A 20,472-nucleotide genomic window follows, 5' to 3' on the forward strand; every position below is an offset into this window, starting at 1 on the left:
TGTTAGTGAAGAATCCCATTGACTCAACTGAGGGTGTGTAATTGAGTAATTTGCAGGATCTTCACACACAGGTGCAACAGCAACTGCTGCGTTGAGAAAATCCAGCCATGTCCCCCATCCAGGCGGGTGCCAAAGTCTCGGCCTTTTCATCTGATATTGACAACGGTGGCGTTTCCCTCCTCATAAAAGATTCATACATCTTTAACAACCTCTGTGTCGCACCACACTAGCACAGACAAGGAGCTATCACTGGCTTTATTGGGCTTTGTTGCTGCAGAGTCAACAATGTGTGTTATAAAGAAAGGGACTATCATACCTTGCCAGTGAGCAGAATTCGACATTCATGGAGGTTGCACGTACAGCAAGCATTCCAGCACATATTCAATCCACCTTACTCTCATCAGTGCCCAACCTATGCGTACTTTTCGAGAGCATTCCCTACTAACTATTTTACTTTTTTGTAGCTTCTACTTTCTTCTGAGACTCTGCAGTGCTTCTGTGGAGAGCTTTTATAGATAGGTCTGTGTCTAGCCCTGCAGGTGAGGGAGTGCGTAGAGATACTGGAGCATTTTTTTTATACCTCCACTGGGCTCTGCAGCATTGCTCAGGTTTTCTCAGCCCCCGGTGGCACTCCCTCCCAACTTGCACAAGTGTTTCTGTGGCAGTGTAGCTGACGAGCTGACACTTCAAAAGAATCTCACCAAGCTCTTAATGGCCTCTTCCTGAAATGTATGACAAATCAGAGTGCGGCAGGTTGATATCTGATGCAGTGAAAATTGCCCTACAAGAGGCTGACTCTAAGCCCGGTGGAGGTGAGATGTCTGTTTCTCAACTTTCCTTTTTTCCGCTTGCTTTTTTGTGACATGTTGCTCAGGGCGATATGTCCCTAAATTTGGCATTATTGTCACCAACTAACAGCACTCGCTCTTTGCTTTCTTCTGCGCTAGTGCGATCCTTTTCTCTGAGCCTCAGCTGTGCTTTAGCTTTGACACAGAACCTTTCACCTGGGCATCATCACCAGTCCTTGAACAAATAGAGTTTGACACAGCAGTGTCACAACTGCAGTTCAAGCTTTGCTCTCTTCTGTGCCAGGGGCTCCAATGAAGCTTCACTGGCAAGCATGTGGACGAGCGCTCTGAAGAATTTTAGTCAGGTCAGGCCTTAAAGGACAATGGATATTTTTATCTCAGAGAAACTGACACTGGGATGACTGTTTTTGCATATATGGAATACGTGTAATACTGTCACGCTGTCCTGTCTCTGCAGCTGCAGCACAGTGAAAGAGCATCATTTTCTCACATTTATTACTCCAAATTTAGAACAGATAATCTAGTTAGAATAGAAAACTGTATCTTTCTTGTCAAAAGCCAAGTGCTGAGGTCAGTATTTCCACTGGAGCTTTGGAATTGTTTGATGATGATTGGATCACAGCTCCATTACCAACTATGGCCTAAATATGAACATGCTTGCACTTGGTCTGTGTGGTAAATATGAAGCTTAGCATACAGAGGTAGCTTAGCAGGGGGAAACAACAACTCCTTACATATTGGGGTTTTGTATGGATTAAACAAAAAAGATGTAATGTTTTAATTAGTGAGCTTTAATGGCTCCACACCTTTGGACAGAGCCAGGCTAGTTGTTTCCTACTACTTTGAGAAATATATAAATTTGATAGTTTAGCTTAGCATAAATACTTGATACAAAAACTGTGAGGAATCTTGCAGGTTGAAATACAAACTATCCGAGGTTTGCTGTTTCCTCTGTATCTAATGTATGCTAAGCTAAGCTAACCGTCTCCTGGCTCCAACTTCATGTTTGACGGCCAGACATGAGAGTGGTATAGATCAACTCATCCACATTTTTTTTTTTTTTTTTTTTTTTTTTACAAAATGTCAAACAATCTCTTTAAAACATTGTCAGGTAGACATTGAGCCTCTGTCATTTGATATGCAGACATGACATCCTCTCCCTGTGGACTGGGCACAGGCTGTGACATTGCTGAAATATCTGCGGTCACTGCTCCCTTTGATATTCTAGGTCACACATACAGTACTTCCACTTTCTTGACCCAAAAGCAAAGTGTAATTTCCATCCCCACACCACTTCGGTCTCTCTCTAGTGTAACACAATTGAAATAGAGTCCAAACTCATGCTTGGCTTCCTGGACGCAGGATGCTTACAAATGCACCTGTTAGTGCTGCTCTCGCTTTGGACCTTTAAGAAGGCTCTTCCTCTAAAAATACAACACCTTGTTTGTCAGAAAGTGGACGCAGCCTATTTTCCCTTCCCTGTGTTCTGCCACCAAAACTCTCAATTCCCTCGGTAGATGAGGCTGCTTTGTGGAGAGGAAGCAGAGGGAGCGAGAGGTAGTTCGTACCTTTTCTTCTCTGGTGCAAGCCTGGCTATAGTGCTGTCACAAATTGCCCTGGGGCATCCCCAGCGCCATCATGTAGTCGGGAGAAAAATGCAATACTACAGTACCCCAGTTTTCTTCCATAGTCATTGTATCGCCTCTTCTCAAAGCACTTAAAACATTCCAGGCAGGTTTTTCTGTTTTTTTGTTCAGTGGTATGGAGAGTGGAAGCCTAAAGCGAGGAAGTGATGAAAACGCTTACTTAGCCTTTCACATTTAAGTCACCGCCGGGGAGGAGAAGCAGTGCTGTGAGGTGCAATGAAACACTTTACAGCCTCCCTCCTCTTCTCCCTCGATACTGAAGCATGCAGACACGCTTAACACCTTTAGACCTTGTTTTACAAACTTCCTCCTCACATGACCTCACAGCCCTCATTTTTAACTGGCTAATATTTTTTCATAACCCCTGCTCTGCGATATAGAGCAAAGCTAACGGCGGCTTCAAAATGTGTCATTTAAGAGGCAGCCATTCTTCACCCTGAGCTGTTTGGTTCACAGCGATCGCCATACCTGTCCAATCTTGGAGATGGATTGCCTCGGTCCATATGGCCGCTGCTGTTCACAGCTGTATAGTGTGAGTGTATGGTGATTGGGTAATTAGACTGCCTACAGTGATTAGACAGTCCAGGTCTGAGGTGCAATATTTGCCAGATGACTGTTCCACACACAAGCAACCTGAGAGGATCAAGTATGGATGGGATGATTGAACCGCCTCAGATTAGATTATCTTCCAGTGATTTGGTGGTAGTTTATCTTTTATTAATTCTTAGAAAAATTTACAGTTTTCAGCTAGTTATCTACCTCAAACCTCATTTTGTCTTATTATAGTGAAATAATCTGTTGATACTAAGAGTCACTGTACTGTAGAGACAGTGGCCTGGTTCAGGATCTGTTGCTGATGTGAGCCCTTAATGTCCACTGATACGTCGCAAATGATGTATACATATACAGTAGACGTCACTTACTTGACCTGATATTCATGATTCAGAGTTCAGATCTAGAGCGTGCTGTGCGCCAATGGGAAACATGTTTACTAATTCTCCAATCAACGTCCTGCATCCCTTGCCAGTGGAGTCTATAATGTAGCTGTGTGCGTTTTGTGCCAGTGACTGGCCACTGACACTGTTCAATAACAAGCTGTAAAGCTGTCATCCTCAGCACCCTTAGCAGAGCCTTTAAAGGAGGCTGAAATTTCAGTGGATGTTGAGATTAATTTATGGTGTCACCCTGGCCTGGGGATTTTAATGATGTGTGTGTGCGTGTATGTGCATGTGTGCGTGCCTCTGTCTCTCTCTCACTCTCGCTATCGCTCCGTCTCTGCTCTGGGGGCAGCATGTTCAGCAGTGTGCCTCAAGATGAGCATTAGCACTCCCATTTACACAGCAACACTGAGTCATGAGAACAAAGCTTCACTCGTCAGTCTGACGTTTTTTCTCTTTCCATCTCTGCTGGTGTCACACCACAGTATGAGAGAGCTTTAAGCTACAAGTCTAAGAATCAGTCCAACAGTAAACCGTATGTGTAATCTCCACCAGAGCATTCTGGAACATATATAATGGTGCCTTGTTTGATACTGGGGGACCATTATAGGAAAAGACAGAAAAAAAGGGGAATACATGTCCCACAGGTGTTGTCATGCAGAATAGTTTCAGTCCAATCATGCTAATAAAGTGACCTTGATTTGATCCTCATCAAGTAACTTTTGAAAGTGGTTTTCTAAATCAGGTTGTGTCATTTAAAATTTGGGAAATTTTATCACTATTCATTTAAATTAAAAAGTAATTTAAAGTTTCAATTATGAAGTTTAAAGTAATTTGAAATCAGTATTTTTCAAGTGTGTGGGGTCAGATGTGTAGACTGTGTTTCATATTTCCTTCACTCTAAACGGGTCATATGTTAGCAGGCTAGCATTGGCTTTGTTAGTTGGATCAGATAGCAATATTGTGATGCCAAAATCTCCACTTAGTTAACATATAATAAGAATAAGTTTGAACTGATGTAACAGGCTGCAGGGTCTTAATCCCACTGGATTAGGATAATTCATATGCGCTACATTGGAGTCTAACAGTGCATCATCTGACACTACAGGATCGTTGTACTGTAGAATACAGTATAGAATATGTTCTGCACCTCACACTTACTGCTTATAATTACTCATGCAAATAGTTTTAATATGGTTGCTGGAGCTGATGACAGCATTAAGTCACCTTGAGTCTGTCCAAAGTGACAAAAAATGCAGTTTAAGCCTGTTCCTATTATCCTTTTGGATTGTGATGGTTCAGAGGTAATTGATGGCGCTCTTAAAATGACATAAATGAACAGTACATTACTTTAAATGATGTTTAACATGTATAATCTAGACCTAACACCAGGCATCAACAGATGCTTAAGATAGTGTTTTAATAGTGTGTCATTATAGACTGCAGTCATCCTGTTACTGCTCGAAAAGTCTTCTGATAGGCCAGGGAAACACCTGGACTTATTCTGTACCGGCAGTCTGTGAGTGGGTGTGAGAGGAGAAAGGCAGGCGGGAGAGAAAGCTTGTTGGGGGTGCAACCACTGCCCAGCTGTATTTTGTTCTGCAGTGCCTGAGCAGCTGTATCAATCTGTCCAGAACAAATTCTCCATGTGTGAGCCAGCTTCTGTACAGTGTTGACTGGCAGCAGCAGGTCCCTGGTGATGATGGAGACTTATTACCCAGTACACTGTAGAACGGTGTCACATGGGGACAAAGGCAAGTGGAGGCAAGTGCTGTGATCTGCTTTGTGTCTGCGTGGCGCATTGGCTTTGCTTGCAGGATCTTTGCCATTCCACTCCACTCCACGTCCTCTCCTTTTTCCCCTCCTCTGCCTGTGATGTTGCAACCTCCAACCTCCCCCCAGAGGGCCGCTCGGTGCCACCCTCGGATCAGTTTGCCGTTGATTCACCAGATTCTTTGGCACAGGATCAAGCTGAAGAAGACAGAACAAATCTGACCTCAGAGAGTGAGGCAGAGAGCAGAAAGCTGCTGCAGCTGCAGGAGTGGAGTCTGGGTTTTATCGCCACAAGTCTTTACTTTGATGGGCCATACTTAGCAATAGTAATTTCTTCTTTACAGGAGGTGTAATTGCCTTTTCTTTATGAACTCCTTTAGATATTTACACACCCTCTTGCACCACTGCATTTTTGTAAGACACAGGCCTGCACACAGGCAATTGGTTGTTTGGGTTGAGGCATTTTTTGCAATTCAGCTTCATGTGCAGGCTTATCATATCTTAAGGGGGTGACAGAATATATTGTTGTCATGGATGCATGGCTTGTGGCTCTGTTGGGTGTCAAGGTATCTTAGAAGCAAAACTCTGGAGGGGAATTAATGATGACACTCCTTGTCATGTTGTTGCTGTCCTATGGAAGTTGCTACACTGCGCTCCCAGTCTGTACTATGCAGTGTTTGTCATTTTCTCTGCAGCGTTGATGCTTTAAACTTGGGGCAGAGTATCTCACATGAATGACGATGGGCGAAGATAATGTCATGAGAATAGAGGGCTGGATGTAACATGGTGCAAGCTGTGGTAACACAAGCCTTATGGGAGGCATTGGTGCAATATATGAAATTCTGGAGCAATTCAATTGCCATCACACCCAGACTCACTGTGCTTAAAAGCAGCAACCATTCTGTTTACCTGCAGAGAGGTGCTTTGCTCATTTCTACTCTTGCTCCAGATTTTTCATATCTGCAGTACATTTTGCGACTCCTACTTTACAGTAGTGCCTCCAGAGTGTACTCAAGAACACATTGCCAAAGCAGTGCAGCCCTGGGCAGCGATGGCATACACTGCACTGCACTGCACTACCTGCTGAGATGCTGGAGACGTGTCTCAAACCAAAGGCACTTTAGACTCCTCCTCAGAGCATTTGGTTCAGGTACTTAGTCCAGTACTTAAGAGAGAGCCTTCACCAGAGTAGAGTTACACTGCACAAACCCTGGACTTCTCATGTTTGTTGTCTGGAGGGCTGAAATGAAAAGCTGCATATGTAAAAGTGTATATAAAAAAAGATTATGAGAGAAAAACAGATTTAAATCGTAATTTTAAGGGCCCTAATGCCAGGATTATTTTTTTCACGAGCCATAATAACCCATTACTTGCCTCTAAACTCTGTAATCACTCCGTACTATCATCAATAATGATAATTTATTTAGAAGCAGTATTGTCAGTGAATAAGTGCAGGCCTGTAGGACAGCACTGGCAGGTTTACACTCCCAGGCCTCTGCTGTTTTACAGGAGAAAGAGCCTTTCATCTCAGCCTGAATTCATATACAGTTCACAGCAGTGACTGGCTCCCTGTAGCTTTGGTGAGGAGACCTATGGTACGCCTACCTGTCACTATGCAAAAATCTCCACCAATGTCATTGGTCCCCCCGTGCACCAGGAAGGCGCGATTGGTTGAAACCAAAAGAAAAAGCTGAGTTGTCATCATGACCCGCTCATTGATATGCTTCAGCGTTGCTCACACAATCCTCACAGGAGTTTTACGCTATTGTTGTGCATACATGCACACATACAGTATATACACGCATACACACAGTGGAGATGACAAATGCATGGATTTACATAGAACAAAGGAACAAGAGTGAGCAGGGAGTATTATGATGTGAAATTCAATCTCAAGGTGCCCTTGGAGACGCAAGTCGCTTCTCACATTGTTTAAGGGCAGGAGAGTGAATTATTGTCTTATTTAATCTACAGAGAGCTCAAGGCCTGACGTCACAGTTAGGCTTGTGGTTGTTCTGCTAGCTTCTGTGCTTCAGTGCAATCTTGTAGAGGGCTTCTTAACTGGTCTGATGTCCACATGATGAATTCTGATGATCGACCCTGACTTTTCTTCTTACGCCACCAGCAGGTTGACACTATTAGAATGAAATGTCTTAATAGCTGTAGCATAAGATTGCCATGACATGAGGTCCACACATTCATGTTACCCACAGGATGAATTGTCATCACTTTGGTGATGCCCTGAAGTTTCCTCTGGTTGAGCACGGTTATGTTGAGGGCTCTATTTTTTACTAATTTGCATCATTGCAAATGTCAGTGTGTCGTTTTGCATTAGGTTCTCTTACCTTTCTCTTTGGCTCTCTGTACTGCACTCTGATTTCACTTGACCTTTCTAATTGTTGCTATACAGATCTTTGCATACAGTCGACCAAAACTAACAGAATCCCCTGAAGTCTGAAGTTTCCTTTTGTAAACTGACCCATCCCAAGTCGAGGAGAGCATCTTTCCTTCCAGTTTGGCTGACATCACATAGTGCCTGACTTTATAAATGATTGATAGGAGTGAGCGCCCCCTCCTCCTCTGCAGCAGTCAGGTGAGATAGGGGACAAGTGAGTAAGACGGGCTGGTGACGAAGGCAGGATGAGACAGAAAGAGCCAACGTCAGATATGTAATTGTGCCTCAGCGTGACGGGGGAAGAGGTTCATTCATGGACTAGACAGTGGCAGAGACATGAGCCTCTATGATTAAAGAGATGCTTGTGTATGCGTGTGCCCACTTGGCTTGTGTGTGTGTGTGCGTGTGTGTGCATCTTGGCACTGGCACAGGCAGGAATGTGATGCACGGATCAATACTGTCCTTATAAGGCCCCTGTGCTTGCTCCCTCAACAGGGAGACTGATTGCATGTTCCAGCCCAGCCAAGTGTTGATATACCATAGAGGGCTATTCATTTCAATCTGCATCTGAGTTGAATAACATTTATGTATTGATTCCAGACTGCTAGCATTATCCAAAGTCTTTCCCCTAACAGTCCCATGAATGGCACGATCAATTCCAGCAGCCAGTGTTATCTCAATTATATCTGCTTCCTACTGTACTGTATGATGGACTGTATTTATCAGTGTGAATATACACAAGAGGGGATCAATGTTGAAAAATAAAGATGAATAAGATCTGATTAAATACTGAAAAATACATTATTAATATATTGTTTAGCTACTTTAGGATTTAAACAATGGGAGGAAATGGTGACGCATTGTCAGTCTTTATTGTAATGATGTGATGAATGGAATTGGGAATTCATGGGCGTTCACGTGTAGTTCTCTTCACATAATAGCAACCAGATCAACTCTGAGACAAATGACTCCACCCACTGTTTCAGGTGTGGCTGAGAGCTCCAGAAAATGTCCTGTGCTGAAAATGAAACAGTCAGGCAACTCAACTTCAGCAGTGCAGTTGGTCTGTTTTGGTTTTTTAGACCTCACATCAGCTGTTGTACTCTCCTCACATGATTCCTGTGTCTCTGCACGAGATGGCAAAATAATTTATCATGAAGGACACCCTGCATACATCTGTTTCTCCCTGAGCCACATCTGAGGCACGCGTGAGCATCAACTCCAAAAAAAAATTGTCATGCGTGTGTTTTGAGGGCCCTGAGGCTCGTCATATTGATTTCCATGCAGCACAAATGTGTACACGCAGACGCTAAACATCTTCACTCTCCCTCTCTCTCATGCATCATGCTGCACTGTAATGGAGAGCTTTTCTGTTACTACTACTGCTGCACTCTGCTCTCAGCACAATCCCCTTTACATTAAATAATGCAGCCCCCCCCCCGCACATCCCATAGCAGCCCATATCAGCAGATTTCCACTTGCTCTGCTATCGTGAAGAGTAACTATGTCCAATTCAGCATTTACCGGGCCAACACTATAAACACAATCAGCCCATTTACACAGCAGCAGCATCAGATGTTTGTTTTCAGCCACTGTTCTGCAAAGAGAATGCATATTGGGGGAATTGCCCTCTGTTACACCTGCCTTTGCTGATGTATATAATACAACTGACACTCCATCACAAAGATAGAAAGAATGAACCTACATGGCTCGTCTGCATTAAAGATTTAACTTGTTTATTTATTTATGGTTCCTATCTGTGTGTCTCTTTAACGTAATGTTAATGGATAATGTTGTTTTTAATCATTGATAAAATGGTTGCTTTTTCTTACATTATCTGTATGTTGATGTAACTGATGTAATATTGTCTTTAAAAAATCTTGTCCATTAGTCATTTGCTGCAATTCTCTAATGCAAATATTATTATTATTATATATTACTATAATACTGTATTTGGACTTGCCAAAGAAGTGGATCCAACAAGGTATTTCTTTGAAACAAATAGAGGCATACGTGCTCAAATATACACACATATTAAATTCATGCATAATATACTAATGCAGCATCAAAGCCATGCAATGCCTCCCTTATGACTACATACATAAAAACATTAATTTATTCAGATCATTATTTTCTGTTGAATCATACAATGCTCCGATCAGTTGCCTAAACTTGGTAAACAGCCTGAAGGAGATCGGGTCGGCTCAAAGGGATCAGCTGTGGACTGTCTCTGTTTGATGATCACATTTCCCCAATTAGCTGGGCAGCGGAGGGGAAACATATAGTAGTTATTAGAACAAACTCTTTGTGGCGCACTTTTTCATTTTATGAATACTGAATACTGCATGTGCATAGACACTACCAAGTGTCTTACCCAAGGGCAATTCAGAAAAGACGCTTGCCAAAATCAATGTCAAACTCCGCAAAGCAATACTACACTACAAGCCATTGTTTGTAGTTGCACAGTTTATTTCTTTTATTTTGAAAGTATGTCATTAAATAACACAAACGGTACGAGTGACTCATCTATAAGGACCACACAAGCACAGTTACTATGTTTTGAGTGTCTTCCATCTCCTGTTGCTCCTCTGCCTCTGTGGTAGTGAACGACCAGAGATGAAACACTGTCAAGGCCATGGTGGCACCACAGTCTCCCCTGATCAATGGACTAGGTTGGCCGTGCATGTGGGTGGTTGAACTTGGGCTTTTTCAGGACATGACGCACACACTCACAGCATCCACACTCATGCCCAGACTGAAGTCTGTTTTGTCTTGGCAGGATGATGAAGTGGTGCTCCAGTGCGTGGCCTGCATCCAGAAGGAGAATCGCAAGTTCTGCCTGGCTGCCGAGGGGCTGGGCAACCGGCTGTGTTACCTGGAGCCCACATCTGAGGCAAAGGTGGGCACAGTAACGCCACTGTTGCATGACTTGATCCTCTCTGATCGAGAAAATTCGTTTTCTCTGCACTTACATAATCAACTATATGTTCACATACAGACACTAATATATTCAAATGTCACATGAAGCAGTTCTCAGGAAAATAAAAGGATGTGTTCACCCAGGCGAGAGCTCCATGGAACCAGACATCCACGTTGTTAATCTGGGTTTAGGTCCAGCAAAGACACGGTGAAGCCAAGCGGAGACATGCAGGAAGGCGTCTCACCGTGCCATCAAAGCCGCAACAACAGCTCACATCCACCGCAGTCTCCTTGATGAGCTTTTCTTCCGAGGGTTCGTGACAGCGTCGCATCTCTGTGGGCCCATCGCCGGATAATTCCCTGAAATTACGCCCCTGGACGTGTTTGATGGATTGTTTCATAAACAGTGCTGTCGTTGGCCTTAATTGCTTACAGCTTTATTGCAGCTGAGCAGCACGGTGGTAGCTGCTGACGCATTTGCTGGTTTGTGCGACTAAGAGCGAAGTTTTAATTACAACTGTTGATGTGAATTTTATTGTTTGCCTTTCTAAGCAGCCGGTTGCCACCAATGGCAAATGCATTTATGTTTTGCAAATTACGAAAATTATTAAGCGCATCCTCAACCTGTTACTCAATAAGCTATTAGGCAGAAATATCTGAATGATTATTGGAGAGAATCATAACATAACCAAGATGTTCTCACCTTTCACTGGTCCCTGTTGCTCTGCTGCTCATCTGACATTAATGTCAAAGCCTTTCCACAGCAGGCATAATGGGCTTTTTTTTTTTTACGTTGGTTGTCTTTTAATCATAATGATTCATTAGAATTGTAAGATTCATTTCGCTTGTGGAGAACACCAGGCATATTACGTAAGTGAATGAGTAAGGGACACTTCCAGGGAAGAGGAACAACATGAAAAGGCTGAAGAGGAAGAAAGATCCATATGCTCCTCTCATTTGGTTTCAACAACCCCCTCCAACAGCACTCAGAGTTTGTGTGTATGTTGGGGGTTTACTGTGCACAGAGGGAGGCGAGGCTTTCATTCCATATTGGATGGTAATTATACCTGGCAGGTGTGATTGATGTTCTCCAGATCTTGCACTTTGTCTTCATTGCCTGCTGTTTTTATGAAAAGGCATCACCCCACCTTCGGGATCAACGATGGAGAGGCGAAAAGACCCAAGACAGCAATTTAGAAGTGGGCCTGGACGACTGAATAGGATGCCTCCTTTTCTTGGTAAACCAGTCTAGTAATGGGGCATAGAACCAGGACGACAGGATGTGGTTGATTTAAAGTGTGCACAGTTTAAGTGGTAACATCAATCAACCCATGAGAAGCTGGTTGATTGTGATATATGACCAGCAGCTCCCGCCTGTCAGCGACTCAATATTGTGACCTCTGGAGGGTAGATGCCCACATACCATGATGGCAGTGATGCTGTGTCTTTGTTGTGTGTACAGTATGTGAATCAGGAAACCAGCATTGGCCAATTGGTACTTTCTTTGTTTTGGTTCCTTTCTTTACCCCTTAAATCAATAGTTTTCGTGGCTCCTCCAATTAAGCTGGGAAGGAATGGCAGAGTACGAGGTCACCTCCTCTAGGCAATCAGCTTTAACCCTTTTTGACCCTCTCTCTGGAGACAGAAATGAAGATGTGATCTATCCTTGCCCGCCATCTAGCTATGCCCTTTCCCTCATTACACTATTGGTCATAAACTAAACATCAGGGCACGGCCAAGCTGCTGTAAAGCTGTCTCCCGGCTCTGCCTCATGAGAGCACATCTTGACAGGGGTGGAGACTCATCATCCCCTCTGGCCTTTCTGGACCTTCATTTCACTGCCTGCCTCTCTCAAGACAGTCCCCTCCCCACCAACTGTTACAGTCCTGCCACTGGACAGAGCAAAGGTCAGCTGTTAGTAAGCCAGAGAGATGAGGGAGGTCCTGGATTGTTTCCCAACAGACCTTTTATTATGATTTCTCTAGTGACGCTGCTAGAGAAAAGGCTGCAGAGGCATCGCCAACCTAAACAGCATGCTGTGTAATATCTGTATGCAATACAGAACAGCATGCTGTGATTGGGGGAGAAGGATGTGAAACATTTGTATGTTCAAGTGTGAATAGTTTGACATTTTGAGAAATACTGTTCACTTTCTTTTTTAGACAATCAATACCACTCTCATATCGTATGCCGAATATTAACTTCAATATGAAGCAGACAGTTAACATAGCCTAGCATAAAGAGTGGAAACAATTAGTCCAACTCTGCCTGAAGGTTGAAAAGAAAAATCACCTCTAAAGCTCACTAATTAACATGTGAAATCTTAACTGTGTAACCTGCTCAAATAGGAAAATATACAAATTGTGGTTTTATTCAGGGATATGTGCCAAGCTATTTCCTGGCCGGGCACAGTGACCTCCTGGGGTCTTTTTGTCACTCTGAGGCTGCCAGGCGAACAGCCGTGACTCCAAACATCAGAATCAGAATCAGTATCAGAAGACTTTATTGATCCCTGAGGGGAAATTGGGTCAGTTGCAGTTGCTTCCATTGTACAACAGTAATGAAATAGAAAAAGGAAATAAGAAATGTCTTTGAGAATTGTAAAAATGTTTATAATATATGTACCAAATATGTTCAAAATATGCACACTATCAACAATAAAAATAATCCGCAAATAATGAACAATATGGAATATATAAATGTAAAATGTCAACTATATGTATTAAGATAAGCTAACCATCTCCTGGCTGTAGATTATATTTGAAACCTGTTTTTTTAATCCACCTACAGTAGTAGCAGTGGAAACAAACTGACCAATACAATGGCACGTAATCACCTTTTCCGTTACTTTGGCTAGTTAGTAAACCATTTTTGCTATTTAACTATTAGCTTTCATTTGGAGTTATGTTTCTGGCCACCTGACAAATGCAAGTCCAATAGTCACTGTGGTCTTAGTTAGCCAACAGCCTGTTCCAGCCAGAAACAATGCTACTGTATGAGAGCCATGAGACTGGACTAAATCAGTAAAGATGCAGAAAACCAAAACATTGAGCTCAAAGTTGCTGTAAAGCTCTTAGGAGCCGAGGGAAACCGCCAAGTCCTGAGTGAGAACGTGAATAGATGTATTCCACAAAATGTCAAATTATTCCTTTAAGTGCATTTATGGGAGTGTTGAATGTTTCTCTGCATGTCTGCACACTAATGATATAAATGAGACATTTAGGATGAAAAGAAATTCACACCATCTCCCCAAATAAAACAAATCATTCAAATTGATGTCTAAATTAAGCGACTGTGGAGCGTGTCTGTAGTCTGCAGCCAGTGAGACAATCTGGAAACACTGTTGTTGGATTCCAACACACTGGCATGTGTTGGAATAAATCAAGTCATCTTTATTTGTTTTCACTGAAGCACGTCCACAGTCCTGCCTGCGGCATCTTCACTTCAACATGACTCAGATTGAGTGATCAGATTGCTGTGGCTGTGCACAGCAGTGGTCATCTTAATCTTGGTGATCTTATATGTTAATGCACTGTTCCTTCTCTCTGAAACTGGGTTGTGTGAAGTTTGCAAATGAGGTTAGATTTACCTGTGTGAATGAACCAGTTTGGGAGGAGTTGTTATACTCAGTAAGGAGGCCAGGGAGGGTGTTTGGGTTGGCGTCATTTGTCTTGCAGCCATACCCCTGCTTCCCTCATTCTGTCAGTGACTTGCCTCCATCCTCTGCTGTCCCGTGCAGTGCTGCCCTGGTTTGGGATGCGATTTGGCATCCTCTTCGTTTGTCTAATATTGCTCAGTCCGAGGCCTGGCTTATCTGAGCGCAGACTGACCTGAGAGCACTTAATCTGTTTCTAAAGTACCTTTTAATGAATATCGCCCACTCGATTAAGACGAACTTGGTTCAAGAGCAGCAAAACTGCAGTAGTCAGCACAGGCGTGATGAGTGGACATCTAATCAGAAAATCCCTGTAGATTCAGAGGGCAGCCTTATATTTTCTGCTCTATGTGGATGTTTTGCTAATGTAGCAAAAGGTTCTGTGCATACTAAATCAAAGTCAGTATAGATGGGAGGCAGGACAAGTGCCTGTGGTGATCATTTCAAGATGACAAAGAGGAAAGTAACAAGCAATACATATTGCATTTACTGCACACCTCGTCAGGCTGTGCTACACGGTGCATTGTGAATGCACTACAACAGCTATAGCAGTGACATCTATTTGCAATAAATAATCAATGTTTTTTTCATTAACAATGGATGAAATGACTGTGAAAGATGAGAGGGATGTGTGATAAACCTGTAGAGAACTATCACCAGCTCTGCAGTTTCCCTCAGCCGCTCTCACTGCGCTCATCAGCATTGTTTCCAGCAGCAACAGGCAGCTGATAAACCCACTGTACACTACATGCCCAGCTCCAAACAGCCACAGACAAAATTAGCGACAACCTGGTGAACACTGTGGAGCAATTAGCAGCTAAAGAGTCAGATGTTTCCCTCAGGAGTGGGTGGAGACCAAAAACAGAGCTAAAAGGTGACTGAATATTGGACTTCCATTCACCAGGTGGCAGTTTATTGAAATATTATTGAGGCTGTGATATGGCCAAGGGAAATATCCATCAACTCCATGTGTGTTTGCAGCTTCTTTTCACAGCCCCCCAAAAGCCAGACATTGGTTAATGCAGGGTTAAAGCTGCAGTGAGAAATGTTGCGTCTTGGTGGTCTCATACAGCAGCATGAGATAACAGCTTCAACTTAGACAGAAGTGGATAAACTGCCCTCCTTGGACCTTGGTGCCTATTTCTTTCATCTTAACGGTTGGAGAGGGTGGAGATGGTGTCAAAAGAAGTCCTTGTAGAATGAACTCTGTGTCTCCTGAGGCGGTCTGAACTTCTGATTTAGCCTGAGAAGACAGTTGTCTTTTTATAGGCTGTAAAAATCTGCTTCACGAAGCTTGAAACTATTACAATGGGAACACATGTGTGAATACTGTATGTAAAATAAAAAAAAAGTGGCCTCAAGAACTCTTTTGTGATAACTTTCCCCTCCTCTCTGTTGTGGCAGTATGTTCCTCCAGACCTGTGCATCTGCACCTTTGTGCTGGAACAGTCTCTGTCAGTACGGGCCCTACAGGAGATGCTGGCTAAGAGCGGACAGAACAGTGAAGGGGTGAGTGATGGTACACACACGTGTGCTAACACACACACACACGCGGACAGGAAACAATCAATCCATAATTCAACTCTTCATAAGCCATCCCTGAGTCATGTACTGTATGTTTGATTCTGCTCGATGTTCAAAAGAGGTTGTAAAGCAGTTTATTGTAATGAAAGCAGTCAGCTCAATTGAATACTCTTAACTCGTTCAGTCGCTATAAAGAGATTAATAGACAAAATAGGCTCATTACATTGGCCTGGGGACCCCGACTGCAGAGAGGTCCGGGCCCCCATGACTACTAATGAGGACGGCGTGGCCTTACTGCAGCTTTTCCTCAAGTGCTGCATGCACTTTTGCCCGTTTGATTAACACCAAGCCTTGAAGGAAAACAGTTTTATTTAGCTACATATTTTCCTCTGTAAAAAATAAAAGTGAGCCACAAGCAAAGAGAGTAGTTGGAAATATATTTAGCTTTTTTTGTCAAGAGCTTCCAATATGATAACAGTAAAGAGGAGTGTCTGGTGGAGGGAATGTGCACATGTAATCATTGTTTTAGTTGTCTTCTTGCAAGTGTGTTTGCTTCTCTTTCTCATTTTTGTGACAGATGTGTAATTCTCCCATCTTTATCTTCTGTTTTCTGTGTATAATCTCCATCTTCCGCATGATAGACACGCGGCCCGGATCGATGGGTATGTTCACCATTCATACCATTCCCCTCTCATCCCTAATGCATGACGCAGTAGACTAGTCACAATTCAAAGTTTGTTCTCTTACTCCCACCCGTTGACGTCCTATAGTACAGCTTGTCTACTAGAATGCGCCACCACTGAACATTTGTCATTACATTAGAAATCGATAAATATCATGGTTTATGCAAACACTAGAGCTCAAATAACTGATGATGGTATGGATTTCTGGTGTACACTGGGTGAGAAGATTGTGTCTGAGCTCCTGCCAAGCTGACAGAGACAAATAGAGTTTTGTATAGACTTCCCAATAAGGTTCCCTACAACCATCAGCTCTCACACAACTCACTTTCCACTGCTGGAGAACTAGAGCGGCACCAATGCTGGATTAGTGTCAGATTAACATTAGTCTTGTCCCCGGGGCATTCAGATGGATGCTCATTGCAGTATCATTTGTTTCATGTGAACCCTACCACATAGGATGAGCTCTAATTTGTCACAGTGTTACCCTCTCACTCTTGACTGTATGCTGTAAGATGCTATGAGATGATGCCAACAGCTGATACACAGATTTCTGCAGCATTACAGAAAACAATCACGAGTGCTTTTAAAAACAGAAGCTCTCAGCTGACTTTGAGTCAGCTTCAGCCAGTTCACCCTTTAATGCCACGTGGCCAATGATGGTGAGAATTTCCATGAATCCACAGTTAAAGCTCATATTCATTGACTTGACTTGTGACATAAATAGATGTTTCAGTGCCAGCGCTTTGTGGCCAGGGTGCAGCAGACATTTGTTCCACTGCTGCTGTGGCGAGTCGAAGAGCTAGCTGGCAGGGAATTATGAGACACAACGGAGAAAAAGGGCGCTCAAAATATTTAATGCTAAGTTAAACCTCAAATAGACATATTTTAACAGCTCGTCCAAGCACCTTTTTAAGAACATCACATAAAGCGAATGAAATTAAATTGCATGTTTTTGGTCTGTGACAGTATGTGTTCTTTACATCATTTTCCAGAATCCGAAAGGGAGAAATTTATATTTTATGCTTTCAGGTTTCATGATGGTGCCCTTTGCATTAAATTGTCAAAATCCTGTAAAATTAATTATCTACACACTAGATGTAGATCTTATTTCTACACAGCCAATCAAAATGAGAGGGTCACACTGACTAACATCCGGACAGCAGCCTGCTAGTTTGTCGAACGAGCCACCAAACAAACACTCACAGCCTAAAAGTGTACCGCTAACATCAGTTTGCAGGCAAGATAGCTAATGAGCAGCAGCACATTAAACGGCATGTGCGCTTATCCTCAAGTATCACTTGGGCTCAGTTAGATGTTGGTGTGGTCCTTACTGCTAATAACACACCGTCTGCAATGACATGCAGCTACAGCTGTCAATCAAACCCAGACTCAGAGGAAAATGAGCATTTCTCTAACACCTTTTCTTTCTTCCTTTTCATAACAAAAAAGCTCTTGATGATACATTTTATTAAAAATTCACCACTATAAAAATTGTTTGACTGCAAGAAGAGATTGCTCAATATGATCTCAGTTGGACTTTAATATTATTGAGTTTCACACTTTCCATAAGACTAGTTGGAAGATTTACTTGTCTCAAATAATCTCATCCTTAACCTTTCATATCTGTTGTACCTTTTGTACTTTGTACCATGCCTCTGGGGCTTAGATTGGCCCGTTTTACCGTGTTACTTCAGTGGTTTTTTCTCTGCTCACATTTATCTGATTTCGATATTGTCTACCTATTCATCATTCTTCGCCTGCGCTGAAATGCGACTGGAGGAAGCACCATTAAAGGGGAAGTGGAGGTTGAATATGTCTCGGCTGAGGCTCGGAAATCAATACGTCTTTGAAGAGATGGGCTTATCAATAGACTGTGGCTGGAGCAAATCGGTAGTAGGCGGTTTTAGCCGGTCGACTCTGAGGAAGAGGACCTGCAAAGACAACACACTTGCAGCTGGTGTAAATGCCAGCCCCCTTTTAGCTCAGTATCCATCGGCAAATTTGTTGTCGCTCATCCAAAAGGCACTGACCTGTTTGATTTGAGGGTCACTGGTCAAATAATGACATCAGTCAGTCAAAGAAACAGAGCTGCTCTGACAACATCTGCTCTCTTGTATTTCTTTTCCACCTGTTTTTTCTTTTAGCTTGGTGTTCGCTCGTGGCTGTTCCCGACCCTTCCTTTATTGAGAGAAACCACAATACCGCAGCCACACACACACGCACACATAATCAGCTGCAGGGCTCACACACCGGGAGGCTGCGACCTGCTAAATGTCATGCCTTTAAATTGGTAGGAGGATGTCACTTGTGGTCAACAGCTGGACAGGAGATGAGAAGCTTATTTCTTCTCTTATGTGTCTTTGATCCTTTACGGTTCAGCGAGCTGAGGGTAATTCAGTTTTACTCATTTCAGTTGCTCAATGTGTTTTGAAATGTTGCTGCAATTTTTAGTCCACATTCTTTTTCTTACTGATATGGGCCACAATTTCCTTCTCTCTACTCTATCTGTGTAACGCACCGCTCAGCCGTGGGAAAAGGGGGGGGAGCGGAAGACTTGGGGTTTATTGGTTGTGGTGATTGCAGCTGGATGTGCCTCGCCGCATTAAGCTCAGTACCTCAGCCAGCATATAACAGTAGCCAGAAGCACAGGAGAAGCCTGGAAGCCAGTGCTGCAGTCTGCACGACACAACTGCATCAAATCACAGGCTGGCTATTGTCCCTGTAGCCAATGGAGGGGGATAGAGGGAGGAAGAGAAATAAGAGGCACAATAAAACAACCAAAGAGAGGCTGTGCATGATAGGATGTTTTCACAAAACACTGCCATGATTCTTCTGTCTCTCAGATAATTAAGCTCTTGCTTAGCTTTGGTAGATTGTAGCCTTGAATGCATATCGTTAGTGTTTTGTAGTGATTGTAGTTTCAGTTTAATGTGACATTTTTATGGTTAAACTTGGCTGTTTGGTATCGTTTCAGAAAGCATTTCTGGGTCTTGTGCCAGTGGCATTGCTTTGTAAAATGCCAAAGAATGTTTTCCTTAATCTCTCTTAAAAATGACCTTTGACAATCACATGTGCCCTCCAGACTTTTGTATCCAAATTAAAATAAAGCAGCTGAAGGCAGAAAGGCTCAGGAGGAAAATAGTCCTTTCTGAATAATGACGCTCTTTCTTACCTTAATGCTTCCTAGAGGCTCATAAGGAAGGTGAGTAACATGGGAGTTGCTTGCCAAAGAAAACCAACAAAAACTCTTCTTTACCCCCTTTGCATCTCTAACAGTAGAGATATCATCTGTGCCCCCCTGCATCTTAACCCAACCCCATAAGCGGCGGAGTCACTCACTGCATTGGAGAATGACCGTAGCTGTGCATCCTTCCCACATTCCTGTAGTCGGAGTGCTGGAAAGATGACCCCGTATCCTGTTTCGCTCATGGATACAGGAGCCACAAACACCATCTCCTCTGGCAAGTCAGATTGCATGTCTTCATTGGCGAGATGGGGTGGTAAACCCTCCCCAAGAGATGTGTGCCCCAAGCTTGAGGTCATCATCGTTGGCGCGAAGGTCCTCGCTGAGGTCAACAGTCAGTGGTAGAGGTCGGATGTAGATTGACGCAGTTGAGGGGAGACCTCTGGGGCTGGTCTGTCAGGAGCCTGAGCTTCACATGTAACCACACGTTTGTGTGTGTTTTTTTTTTTTTTGTGCGTGAATGATCTCTGCAGGCGGCGCAGAGCGGTGGACACAAGACTCTTCTGTATGGACACGCCATCCTCCTGCGGCATTCCTTCAGCTCTATGGTAAGAGGTCGCACGCAATCACCGTCAATGTCACCATCGTAACAACGGTGGTTTCAAATCCGATGAGCAGGATTGAAACGTCATTAGCGATTTAAGTGTATGACAGCGAGCGAGCGAGCTATTTCTTCTGCAGAGGAGAATGTGTGTGACGGCTCTGTCCTTTGTGGTTTGATGTGTCTGTTGACCACAGTACCTGGCCTGTTTGAAGACGTCAAGGTCACAGACAGATAAGCTGTCCTTTGATGTCGGCCTGCAGGAGGATTCAACAGGTAAAAGAAAACCTTTGGCACAGTTTGCTTTCATCCACCTCTTTTTCCTCTTTCATTCTCGATGCTCTG

The 20,472-nt window shown here is 43.3% G+C and overlaps 1 protein-coding gene across 6 annotated transcripts in view; it reads left to right on the plus strand.

The window, feature by feature from the left end:
- The window catches only part of LOC139342740 (ryanodine receptor 3-like), a 98,957-nt gene that overhangs the window by 8,506 nt on the left and 69,979 nt on the right, over window positions 1-20,472 (plus strand). For 4 of the 6 annotated variants that reach the window (XM_070979985.1, XM_070979987.1, XM_070979986.1 and 1 more), the window contains exons 2-6: window positions 10,341-10,460; window positions 15,540-15,644; window positions 19,530-19,544; window positions 20,060-20,134; window positions 20,325-20,403. In XM_070979985.1, coding sequence (XP_070836086.1) covers window positions 10,341-10,460; window positions 15,540-15,644; window positions 19,530-19,544; window positions 20,060-20,134; window positions 20,325-20,403 — 394 coding nt within the window. The remainder of the gene's footprint in view (window positions 1-10,340; window positions 10,461-15,539; window positions 15,645-19,529; window positions 19,545-20,059; window positions 20,135-20,324; window positions 20,404-20,472) is intronic. The other 2 variants (XM_070979990.1, XM_070979989.1) reach the window with 1 other exon arrangement.

The sequence above is a fragment of the Chaetodon trifascialis genome, chromosome 14, assembly GCF_039877785.1.
Source record: "Chaetodon trifascialis isolate fChaTrf1 chromosome 14, fChaTrf1.hap1, whole genome shotgun sequence".
NCBI classification, from domain to species: Eukaryota; Metazoa; Chordata; class Actinopteri; order Chaetodontiformes; family Chaetodontidae; genus Chaetodon; species Chaetodon trifascialis.